At 45.2% G+C, this 12,688-nt stretch overlaps 1 protein-coding gene across 1 annotated transcript; it reads left to right on the top strand.

Annotated features, from left to right (window-relative positions):
- The first annotated feature begins 4,585 nt into the window (after window positions 1–4,585).
- On the top strand, window positions 4,586–12,034 carry Got1l1 (glutamic-oxaloacetic transaminase 1-like 1). Its single transcript, XM_013024256.1, has 9 exons — window positions 4,586–4,700; window positions 6,760–6,941; window positions 7,771–7,882; window positions 8,105–8,214; window positions 8,448–8,540; window positions 8,631–8,781; window positions 10,036–10,201; window positions 11,297–11,439; window positions 11,850–12,034. The coding sequence occupies exons 1-9, from the start codon at window positions 4,586–4,588 to the stop codon at window positions 12,032–12,034; spliced, it is 1,257 nt and encodes a 418-aa protein (XP_012879710.1).
- The last annotated feature ends 654 nt before the right edge of the window (window positions 12,035–12,688 follow it).

The raw sequence follows: 12,688 nt of genomic DNA, 5'->3' as shown, positions 1-12,688 counted from the left end.
ATTAGTGATTTCTTCCTCTTCCTGCACTCCCACTTTGGACTCTCTCTTCTCCAGATCCTTCCCAATTGTGTGAGATCAGTTCCACTAAGAACCACATCACTCATAGCAGTGCTGTCTCCTTGGTTGAACCCTGACTAAGACCTGTGAGGTAATAGCTGGGAAGGAGAAGCAAGGCAATTTGATTTTCATTGTTTTTGATTTGAGTTAGGGTCTCACTGAGAAGCGCAGTTTAGCCTAGAACTCACTATGTGGCTTTGAGCTCATGATCCTGCCTCCCAAGTGTTGGGATTATAGGCATGTACAACCATATTGTTTTAGGAAAGGAGATTCACTGCCTGTTTATGTATTTTTTCCTTCCTTCCTTCTCTCCTCTTCTTCCTCTTCTCCCCTTCCCCTCTCTTCCTTCCCTCCTCCAGGATCTCACTATAGAGCCAAGCCTAACTTCAAACTCACAATTCTTTTGCTTCAGTTGCTCAGGTGCTGCTATTACAGGTGTGTACCACCACTCCTAGCTACAAGAATATTCTAGAAGAGGGAGGAATTACAGAAGGAATATAGGAGCAGGCATTCAGGCACTATGAGGAGGCAGCTCCCTGAGCAAGCAGGTTGGCAGCTATGATGGCCTCCTGTGATCGAATGTCCTCTGATTGCTTTTTTTTTGGGGGGGGGTCCAGTCATGGGGCCTGAACTCTGGGCCTGGGCGCTGTCCCTCAGCTCTTCAGCTCAAGGCTAGCGCTCTACCACTTGAGCCACAGCACCACTTCCGGCTTTTTTCTTTTTGCTTATGTGGTGCTGAGGAATTGAACCCAGGGCCTCGTGCATGCAAGGCAAGCGCTCTATCACTGAGCCACCTTCCCAGCCCTGCTTTTTTTTTTTTTTTTAGTACTGGTCTTGACAAGGCTTGAACTCAGGACTTGGGTGCTGTCCCTGAGCTTTTTCTCAAGGCTAGGACTTTACTACTTGAGCCACAGTTCTACTTCTGACTTTTGGATGGTTAATTGGAAATAAGTCTCACAGGCCTTTTTTGTTCTAGCTGGCTTCAAACGGTTATCCTCGGGTGTCAGCTTCCTGAGTTGCTAGGATTATAAGCAGAGCCACCAGATGCCTGTCCCCCTATTGCTTTCGATACAGGAAAACACTGGAGATGTCATAAATATAATTACAAACGCTGGAAGGTTGAGTGGATGTGATAGGGAAGTTAATCAATTAACGGCAGAAAGGGAAATACACATGAGAGTTTCCCAGCCCCTAGTGTCTGGAGAAACCTTGACTTAAATCCCCTCAAGGGTCAAGGGGCTCACCTGACCCTGTTTACACATTAACTTTGTGGACTAACCCAACCAATCCAGAAGCAACATCTCCTCCTATTCCCAACCCTTACTCCCAGTGGGGATTCCACATAAACTTAAGGCTTTTGTAAAACTACTGGATTCTAGGTCCAAAGGATGTATTTCCAACCACTTGTTAGCCCTGCTGCTGGTGGTTGTGTGAACCTGTCCCAGGACCTAATCCCTTTTGTTCCTGAGCAGCATTTGTCATGGCTCAATAAACCCAATTATTTCAGATCCTTCAGTATCTTTAGTCCCCGGTTAACAATTTCATTGTCTCCAAGATTTGTCATTCAGAGCTGGGAGGAAGGCATAGTTATCTGATGAGGGAGAGACAGTATAATTGGAAATTTGTGTGTGTGTGTGTGTGTGTGTGTGTATCTTTTCTCTTTTGGTACTGGGATTGAACCCTTGTGGGACAAGCACATTGCCCAGCCAGATTCTTTTCTTTTGTTGGACCTGGGGCTTGAACTTCCGGTGTGGGAGCTGTCCTGAGCTCTTTGGCTCAAGGATAGGGTTCTACCACTTTGAGCCACAGCGCCACTTCCCATTTTCTGGTGGTTAATTGTAGATATGAGTTTCACAGACTTTACTTCCCCGGGCTGGTTTTGAGCCAAGATCATCAGATCTCAAGCCTCCTGAATAGCTAGGATTACGGGCACGAGCCGCCAGCGCCTGGCATTCTGGTCTTTTTTTCTGCCTCTCTTTCTCAAGGTTTTAGTGCCATTGAGGAGCCCAGGCCCACCGCCTCCCACCCCTTATCAAGGGAATGGGTGGAGCTAGGAAGTGTCCAGAAGTGGGCTCAGCCAATCAGACGCAGCTTCCTGGTATAAGTGCGGGAGCCAGTGAAGTTCCTAAAGGAGAGCTGGGAGAATCCTTCCTTTCCAACAGCAGCCATTGTGACAGCCAGATCTTTCTGGGATTTGCAGCTGGGCCAAGAGAGCAAGGTGAAGGCGGAGTCTGTCACATCTCCCTCTGGTGGTCCATAGTGGAATTACCACCAGATTCCTATGGTTCAATTTTGGTGGTGCACTGCTTCCCAAAGCCAACCTCTCTGTTAATTACGTGAGCTACTCAGCATCCTTTCAGTAAATTCTTCTTATATTTAAATCAGCACGAAGCAAGAATTAGAGGCTTAAATCAGTTTAAGTTCTTACCAACTTCTCTGCATACTGTTGATGCCTTCTTCATTATAACATTTTGAAGTTCTTGTATTGTTCTGTCATCCTATGAGTAACTTTTACAATCATTTTCCTTCAGGCAGCTTCCAAAAATCAGAGCCTGAAACAGGGATTTGGGGGTAGAGGCTTGGGGAAGTCATGCCCTTGACCAGGGATGTGAAGGGGATGGCTGACTAGGAATATGGCCTCACATCAAGTCCAGCCTTGACCTGATTTGGGGATGGGCTCTGGAGTGTAAATTGAACTACAGAAAGACCTCCAAGACACGGAGGCTGAATTTTCAGATGACTAAATGGGGAAGTCATTGGCACCCCCCTCTCCTGCCAAGTGTAATTTTCTACATGATTTCCAGGTGAAATGGCTGCTGCGTGCCAAGCCAGTTTCTCTAAGAAACTACACACCTAAGCCTTAGCTGCCAACATGTCATTGGCTGTTGGTAGAAACAAAACCTACAGCAACCATTTAAAAATGATAGGGATCCAAGCATTGGTGACTCACACCTGTAATTGTAGTTACTCAGGAAGCTGAGATCTGACGATCATAGTTTGAAGCCAGCCTGGGCAGGGAAGTCCACGAGACTCATCTCCAATTAACCAGCAAAAAGCCAGAAGTGGAGCTGTAGCTCCAAGTGGTAGAGCAACAACCTTCAGTTAAGAAGCTCAGGGACAGTGCCTAGGCCCTGAGTTAAAGCCCCAATACTGGCACCAAAATCAATCAATCAATCAGTCAATCAATCAAAGGAAAGCAAGATGACAGATGAGGTTGAACTTTTCCCCTTACCCTCTGATGCTCACTGTTACTGGATGGACATCATTGAAACTGAGCAACTGAGGAGGTCTTGGTTCAAGATTACTGAAATAGGATGAATTTCCTATACTGTAAATTATACTTGTTTTTTTTTTTTTGCCCATCTGGGGCTTGAACTCAGGAGGCCTGGGCTCTGTCCTTGAGCCATTCTGTGCACTCTACCACTTGAGCTACAGTGCCACTTCCAGCCTTTTCTGTTTATGAGGTACTGAGGAATTGAACCCAGGGCTTCATGCATGCTGGGCAAACATTCTACCACTAAGCCACCTTCCCAGCTCTTTGCTGGTTTTAAATATAGGATTCTATTAAAATAATTATAGAAGAGAGCAGGGCATCCTTCTGGTGATTAACAGATCTTGTGCTCTTTGTACAGTGAAAGTAGAAGGTTCTAGAATTTATCTGAGCACCTGTAACAGACCCTGGGTTTGATCTTCAGCACAGCAAATTAGATAGATAGATAGATAATAAAGGTCACTATGATAATTATATCATATGGGATTTTTATTTTTGGACCTTAGCAAAGTGAAAATAAAAGGTTTAAAAGTATTACCCTTATTTGGAAATGGTAGTTTATACGTGTAATTTTACTCAGAAAGTTGAGATTGAGAACATAAGGGTTTGAGTTCAGCTGGATTGGACAAAAAGGTAGCATGAATTCTATCTTAGCTAATAACTTGGTATGGAAGTGAGTACATGTTATCTCAGCAGTGAGGGAAATCATAAATAGGAGGACCTCAGACCAGGTCAGCTCCAGAGGAAAAGAGCGTGAGACCCTTTTACAAAAATAATGAAAGGAAAAAGAGCTGGAGTTATGGTTCAGATGGCAGAATGCCTGCCTAGCAAGTTCAAGCCCCAGTACTGTATACACACACACACACACACACACACACACACACACACACACACATCCCTTGACTTGTGTTGCTATGTGATGTGTGATTTTTACTTATGTGAACAGAGTTCTACCTGGCTTACTGACACCTCGCTTTCCCATTGCTTTCTCATTGCTAGAGAAGGTAGTGAGTTAGAGAAGTGGGAATCCTGGGAATCCCAATTCCTTCCCACCTCTTCACTGCTTGCTCTCCTAAGGGATCTCTCAGGGCCATAGAATGTTCCTTCCCATGATCCCTGAGCATCACTGACACTGGGATGGGAGTTGTAGAGTTCTGTTGCTCTGGCAACTGGTTGTCTCTGTGTTGAAGCTACCAAGGTTCTGGGAGGAAGAGCAGTAGAGCAGAGTTGTAGTGTCGGCTCTACCATCATCCAGTCATGCCCAGCCTTTCTGTGTTCATGGATGTGCCTGCAGCCCAGAAAGTAGATGGCAGCTTGTTAAAGACCTACCAGCAAGATGAGGACACCAACAAGGTGTTTCTGGCCTACAGAGGTAGCTTCTGTTGTTTAAGACTATATATAATGTTATATATGTGTGTATGGTGAATATATATATATATATATAATGACTGCCTATAGGTGAGCAGTATTGCACCACAAAGGACTGGGGGAGGGGTGGCCCACCTCTCAGAAGGCAGAGAGGTCATTCCGTATTACCAGAATTGTCCAGCTGGGAACACTGGACAAGGTCCTAGTCATTCCCTGGCCTCTCCTTTGACCTTCTCTGGGTGCCAGGTAGTTAGTAAGAGCCACACCCTCTTCCATAGCTCTAGGCTTTGAGGCCTTCATGGGCATCACCCTTTCTTCAGCTGCTTCCTCTTCAGTCTTTTCCTTCTTTCCTCATTCCTCAATGGAGAAAAGTTCTCCACACTGACTTCTCTGATACACAACCAGTCCTTGCTATTGTGAGTCAGAGTTAGCATGGACAATTCTCACTTTGTATATGTGTATATAATTTTTTGGGGGGGTCCAGTCGTGGGGCTTGAACTCTGGGCCTGGGTGCTGTCCCTCAGCTCTTCAGCTCAAGGCTAACGCTCTGCCACTTGAGCCACAGCGCCACTTCTGGCTTTTTTCTTTTTGCTTATGTGGTGCTGAGGAATCGAACCCAGGGCCTCATGCATGCAAGGCAAGTGCTCTACCACTGAGCCACCTTCCCAGCCCCTAGCTGTTTTTTTTTTGTTTGTCATTTATTTGTTTTTGTTTTGGTGGTAGTACTAGGGTTTAAACTCAAGAGTCTTGTCCTTGCTGGGCAGACAACCTACCACTTGAGCCATATCCCTAGCCCTGTATTTGTTTATTGTTATTATAAAGGTAATGTACAGAGGGGTTATAGTTAATAAGTCAGGTAAAGAGTACATTTTATTTTGGGCAATGTCACTCCTTCCTTCACTCTCTATTGTTATTACTACTAGTAGTACTACTAGTACTACTACTACTATTACTACTACTATTATTATTTTATGCTGGTCCTGGAGCTTGAACTTGGGGTCTGCACACAGTCCCTGGGCTTCTTTTTGCTCAAGGCTAGTGCTCTACCACTTGAGCCACAGCTCCACTTCTGACTTTTTCTGAGTAGTTTATTGGCAATAAGAGTCTCATGAACTTTCCTGCCTGAGCTGGCTTTGAACTACAATCCTCAGATCTCAGCCTCCTGAGTAGCTAGGATGACAGGTGTGAGCCACCAATACCTGGTGCTCTCTCTCTTTTAAGACAAAAAGAACATATCTTCTGTCTGTCTGTCTGTCTGTCTAATCTATCTGTCTGTCTGTCTATCTATCTATCAGCTTACCTATTTATCCTCTATTTTTTTTTCTTTTTTTGTCCATCGTGGGACTTGAATTCTGGGCCTGGGCACTGCCTCTCAGCTCTTAAGCTCAAGGCTAGCACTCTACCACTTGAGTCACAGTGCCACTTGCTGTTTTTTGAGTGGTTTATTGGAGATAAGAGTCTCATGGACTTTTCCTGCCTGAGCTGGCTTTGAACTGAGATCCTCAGATCTCAGCCCCTGAATAGCTAGGGTTATAGGCAAGAGCCACTGGCGCCCAGTTTCTCTATCTATTTATTGTGTTGGTTCTTGGTCTAGAACTTGGGGCCTAAGCTTTTTTGCTCAAAGTTAGCACTGTCACTTGAGCTCTACTTCCAGCCTTTTGATGGTTAACTGGAGATACAAGTCTCACAGACTATTCTGTCCAGGCTGGCTTCATACTGGGATCCTCAGATCTCAGCCTCCTGAGTAACTAGGATTACAGGTGTGAGCCACCAGCACATGGTTTATGTATATATATTCAAATATATATGGATATATGTTATATATATATGTATGTGTGTATGCACACACATACATATATATATAATATATGTGTGTGTGTGTGTATATATATATATATATATATATATATATATATATATGAAAAATGAAAGAAGGAAACCAAGAGTTATCCCAAACCCCAGGCAGCGTAGGATGAGGCACACTGTGGGCTGTCTGTGGAGCCTGGATTTGGAGGCTGGAGGCCAGGCATCCAGAGATCCATCTCTCTGTGCTTTCCCCACAGTCTGCATGACCAATGAAAGTGACCCCTGGGTTTCGGGTGTGGTGCACAAGATCCGCCAGCAGATTGCACAGGATCCCTCTCTGAACTACGAGTACCTGCCTTCCAAGGGAATGAAATCATTCATCCAGGCCTCTTTGGAGCTCCTCTTTGGAAAACACAGCCAGGCCATCATGGAGAACAGAGTGAGTCACACAAGGTGTAGATATTGGTGTCTCTATAACTTGAAAGTTGCAAAGGGACTGTGGTAGCACCCGGCCTTGGCACAGGCCATACCCAAACACAGGCACTCCACATGGCTTACTGGAATGATATTTTTGTTGGTTGGCTGGTTGTTATTGGTATTGGTGGTGGTGGTGATGGTGTGTGTGTGTGTGTGTGTGTGTGTGTGTGAACTGGGGCTTGAACTCAGGGTCTGGACACTGTCCCTTAGCTTTATTACTCAAGGCTGGTGCTCTACCACTTCAGCCACAGCTCCACTTCTGGCATTTTGATGGGAAATTGGAGATAAGAGTGTCAAAGATTTTTTTTTTGGCTTGGGCTGTTTTCTAACTAGAATCCTCACATGTCAGCCTCTTGAGTAACTAAGATTACAGGCATGAGCCATTGTTACCCAAGAAAGCTTTTTTATTTTTTAGAGATGGTCCTGGGACTTGAACTCAGGGCCTGGGCACTGTTCCTGAGTTCTTTTTGTTCAAAGCTAGTACTCTACCACTTGAGTCACAGCTCCACTTTTGGCTTTTTGTTACCTAATTGGAGATGAGAATCTCACAGACTTTCCTGCCTGGGGTGGCTTCAAACTGTAATTCTCAGAGTTCAACCTCCTGAGTAGTTAGGATTACAGGTGTGTGCCACCAGCGCCATCCTAAGAGCTTTTTAAAGAGGAGTATCTCAGAGGTAGGACATGAGCTGAGCATGCATGAAGCCTTGGATTCAAGTCTGGGTACTCCTAGGTAGTAGTTATCTTTCCATGACTCTGTTAAAGTGTTACTTTTGTTACTTTTTTACTGACAGGTCGGGGGTGTGCACACTGTTGGTGATAGTGGTGCCTTCCAGCTTGGGGCCCAGTTCCTCAGGATTTGGAGCAGGGGGGCTCAGGTAGCTTGCATCATCTCGTCTCAGAAAGGTGAGTGTTAGACAAGATGAGGGAATCTGAAGAAACTTGTCCGGTTCCTAATTCCCACCGTGTTCATAATCCTCACCATGTCAGAGAAAAATGGTGGCCAGGCCAGGCCAAATCTGTCCACTTCCTGCTATTGACCTACCTCAGCCCCATTCTCCAATATGTCTGCCTTCAGTTCTCCATCTCCATGGACACAGCTAGTGGGCGGGGGCTATGTTCCCACAGAACCACATGGACTCATCTTCAAGGACCTGGACTATGAAGTTTATGAATACTCCATCTGGGATCCTGATCAGCTGTGTCTAGACCCCATCCTGTTCCTCAACGTCGTAGAGGTACAGGACACCCCCCCACACACACATATTCTGAAACTTCTCCCCAGAAGGGACTTCCCCAGTTTTATTTCCTCCCACCTTTTGCTCCTCAGTTACCCAAAGCCTTCAGTGGGCTTAGCTTTGCTGGCCTTTCAGTAGGAATCAACATGGAGGAGGACTTATTTCTCTTTCACATGCTCTGAGGTCACTACCAAGTACCAGAGGAGGTACCTGATGAGAGTTTCTATCTGCAGCATCTCCCACAAGGCAGTGTCCTTGTGATTGGAAACATTATTGACTGCAAGTTGACCCAGGTTCAGTGGGCAAAACTGATGTACACCATTAAGGTGAGCTCAGCCTCCCAGTGGAACTTCCTTTGATTCCTCACCTGCTGTCTCCTCCAGCTGCCTCATCTGGTTTCCGTCTTTCTCCTACAGAGCCGACAGATATTCCCATTTTTTGATTTTCCTTGCCAAGGCTTAAATACAGGGGACTTGGAAGAAGAAGCCATAATCTTACAGTACTTTGTGTCTCAAGGCTTGGAGTTCTTCTGCAGCCAATCTCTGTCCCAGAACTTTGGTATTTATGGTATGATATTGGGCAGAATGGAGGCGGGAATGGTAAAAATGCAGTGAAACTCATAGGGTGTGTTTATTTTATTTGTTTGTTTGTTTACTGGGGCTTGAAGTCAGGGCCTGACTGCTGTCATTTAGCTTTTTTGTTCAAGGCTGGTGGGCTAGCATTTGAACCACATCTTTACTTCTGGATTTTTGGTGGTTGATTGGCGAGATATGAGGTTCATGTACTGTTCTACCCAAGCTGAGTTTGAACCATGATCCTCAGATCTCAGCTACCTGGGCAGCTAGGAGGATAGGCATGAACCATTGGCACCTAGCTATTGATTTATTGAAGTACTGATTGATTCCTATTACTTATTACTGTTTTTAATGCTGATATTGGGCTTGAAGTCACACTTTCAAGCTCTCATTTAGCATTTTCACTCAAGGCTGGGACTCTTTCACTTCCACTTCTTTTTTTTGTTCTCTCTCTCTCTCTCTCTCTCTCTCTCTGTATGTGTGTGTGAACCAGTCCTGAGGCTTGAACTCAGAGCCTGAGCACTGTCCTTCAAGGCCAGTACTATAACAATCCTTTTTGGTGGTTAATTGGAGATAACAATCTCATGGACTTTTTTGTCTGGGCTAGCTTAAACTTTGATCTTTAGATCTCAGTCTTCTGAGTTGCTAGAATTACAGGTGTGAGCCACCAGCACCCAGCTAACTTCTAGCTTTTTGCTGGTTAATTGGAGATGAGTCTCATAGTTTTGTCTGCCAAGGTTGGCTTTTCACAATGATTCTCAGATCTCAACCTCTTATATAACTAGAATTATAGTCACAAACCACAGGTGCCTGGCTTATGAAGGATATTTTTGACATCATTAGCTATTGAAGAGAGAAAAGAAGAGTATTGGGGAGCATTCTGGTTCTCTTCCCCAAACTCTGCCTCAACCTTCTCTAGTTAATCATTTCACTTTCAAGGCCTTTATTTTTCTTGTCTATGAGATGACAAGGTGGTGATTAGGGATCTTTCAAGGTCCATCCTCTGTGAAGACTCTCACTGAATGGCTACTTTTCTGGAGAGAGAGAGAGAGACAGACAGAGACACACAGAGAGACACAGAGACACAGAGAGACACAGAGAGAATCTAAGCAACTTTCTGAGATCTAGATCTGGCTGGGATGGCAGCTCCCTAGTTCAGTTCTGTCTTCTGCAATGTTGGAGGGAGGGGTGAAGATCCTGGTGATGAGGAGGGGACTGAGGACCAGATGTCTTCCCAATGCTGCAGATGAAGGAGTGGGGCTCCTCGTTGTGGTGACACTCAACAACCAGCACCTTCTGTGTGTCCTCTCCCAGCTGATGAATTGCATCCAGGTGCTGTGGCTCAGCCCTCCCGCCATGGGTGCTCGCATCATCACATCTGTCCTCTGTAACCCCGCTCTGCTGGGAGAATGGTAAGGGTGAAAGGGTTGGGGCAAGGTGGGTGGAGTCCCTGGATACCTATCGACTTGCTGGTGTTCAGGATTCATCTGGGTGTTTCCTCCTGTCCATCCCATGCATTCACTAACACATTTATCACATTTTGTTCAGAGCCTGCTGTGCTCCAGTGGCTGTGACCCAACAGCCCAAGGTTGCCTAACCTTAAATAGAACATTCAGTATAGAAATGAGCAGTGATATACTTGATCACTTTCAGATTTCAGGAGGATACTGGAATGCATCAGATTTTGCTATTCCAGCAGCAAAATTTGCCTTGAACCTTCCTTGGCATTTTAAAACTAACACAGAAAAGCCGGGCGCTGGTGGCTCACGCCTGTAATCCTAGCTACTCAGGAGGCTGAGATCTGAGGATCGCGGTTCAAAGCCAGCCCGGGCAGGAGAGACCGTGAGACTCCTATCTCCAATAAACCACCAGAAAACCGGAAGTGGTGCTATAGCTCAAGTGGTAGAGCGCTCGCCTTGAGCTGAAGAGCTGAGGGACAGCGCCCAGGCCCAGAGTTCAAGCCCCACCACCGACCAAAAAAAAAAAAAAAACTAACACAGAATCTCTATCAGTCAGCTTTTTGTTCCTGTAACATAATATCTGAGATAACCAACTTATGAAGCAAAGAGTTATACTCTGGTTCATAGTTTAGAAGGTTTCAGTCCATGGTCAGTTGGCCTTGTTTTTTTTTTTAACTTCATTCATTTTTATTAGCCTATATTAATTATACAAAGTAATAGGTTTCATTATGTTAGTTGGCCCTGTTACTTAAGCTTACTAGTGAGGCAGTAAATTATGGCAGGGAGCATGTGGAAATAAACATCATGGAGGTCTAGAAGCAAAGAAAGGAAGAGAAAATAGCTGGGGTCCTAATATCTTCTTTGAAGGCCTAGCCCCAAAGACCTAACTTCCTCCCACTGGGCTCTGCCCCTTGAAGCTTCCAGCTCTTTTCAATAGCACCACAAATGACCACCATGCTCCACTGTTGTACCTGCAGACTGGAAAAACAAGGTTTACAAGCAGGAGAAGGCCTCATACTCTCCATTTTTGCTGGCCTTCTTTGGCAGGAAGCAGAGTCTAAAGGACGCTGTAGAGGGCATGATCTTGATCAAGGAAAAGGTGAAGGAGAAGCTCCGGCTCCTGGGAACGCCAGGTTCCTGGAATCACATCACTGAACAGACTGGGACCCATGGCTATTTGGGACTCAATAGTAAGTGGGTGGGAGGAGGTGGCTCTTCCCTAACTTTGAACCAGTAGTTGAGCATTGAATTTCACTGACTAGAAGCCCATAGTTTTGCTCCAGATTTTCATTATTGCCCTGAAAAATGGAGTTGCTTTAAAGAGGATTCTAGAAACTGAGCCATGTAACTTGAGGGTAAGGGATGGGAGGGAAAGAGGAGGGAGAATGATGTGGGAGGAGGTGACATTGACCAAGAAGCATTGTAGTTATAGCCTGACTGTGGAATTGTAACCCCTTTATACAACTACATCATCATCATCATCCTAATAGATGCTTCTAAAATTACAGAAATACTAGCACTTTCTATCCTAGATAATCCTGCCTGTCAGAGGTGCATAGAGGTGGCCACCCCAGGACCTGAGACTTTTTGGTTCTAACAGATCAACAGGTGGACTACCTGATCAAGCAGAAGCATATCTACATCCCCAGCAACAGCAGGATCAACTTCACCTGCATCAACACCCACAACATAGATTACATCACCGAGAGCATCAATGAAGCTGTGCTCTTGGCAAAGGACTCACAGAGCGGTTTCCCGAAAAGCACTCACTCTTATTTAGAATAAAAACTTTAGACTTTGTAAAAAAAAAAAATCTTGTGCTAATTATTCATTGCTACATTTTTTGTGCCAGTCCTAGGGCTTGAACTCAGGGCTTGGGCCCTGTCCCTGAGCTTCATTTGTTCAAGGCTAGCACTCTACCACTTGAGCCATAGCTCCACTTCCAAGTGATTAATTGGAGAGAAGAGTCTCATGGACTTCTGTGCCCAGGCTGGCTTTGAACCACAATTTTTTTTGGGGGGGGCGTCTGGTCATGGGGGCCTGAACTCTGGGCCTGGGCTCTGTCCCTCAGCTCTTCAGCTCAAGGCTAGCACTCTACCACTTGAGCCACAGTGTCACTTACAGCTTTTTTCTTTTTGCTTATGGTGTGCTGAGGAACTGAACCCAGGATCTCATGCATACAAGGCAAGCGCTCTACCACTGAGCCACCTTCCCAGCCCTGAACCACAATTCTCAGATCTCAGCCTCCTGAGTAGATAGGATTATAGGCAGGGCCAAGTGATATATACATATACATATATATATATATATATTTTTTTTAAATATTGGTACTGGGGTTTGATCTTAGGGCCTTACACTCTTACTTGGCTTTTATGTTTTGTTTTGTTTTTTACTCAAGTCTGGTGATCTACTACTACTGTAGACACACCTCCACTTCCA

Source organism: Dipodomys ordii, unplaced genomic scaffold (genome assembly GCF_000151885.1).
Source record: "Dipodomys ordii isolate 6190 unplaced genomic scaffold, Dord_2.0 Scaffold4, whole genome shotgun sequence".
Lineage (NCBI taxonomy): Eukaryota > Metazoa > Chordata > Mammalia > Rodentia > Heteromyidae > Dipodomys > Dipodomys ordii.
The sequence above is the reverse complement of the archived record's forward strand: the minus strand, read 5'-3'. Positions and strand labels throughout refer to the sequence as shown.

Excerpts from the sequence above, each read along its gene's own strand:
- Got1l1 (XM_013024256.1), top strand. The coding sequence starts at position 4,586 with ATGCCCAGCCTTTCTGTGTTCATGGATGTGCCTGCAGCCCAGAAAGTA. Across the intron at positions 4,701-6,759 it reads GGTGTTTCTGGCCTACAGAG|TCTGCATGACCAATGAAAGT; the intron begins GTAGCTTCTGTT and ends CTTTCCCCACAG. Across the intron at positions 8,215-8,447 it reads TGTTCCTCAACGTCGTAGAG|CATCTCCCACAAGGCAGTGT; the intron begins GTACAGGACACC and ends TTCTATCTGCAG.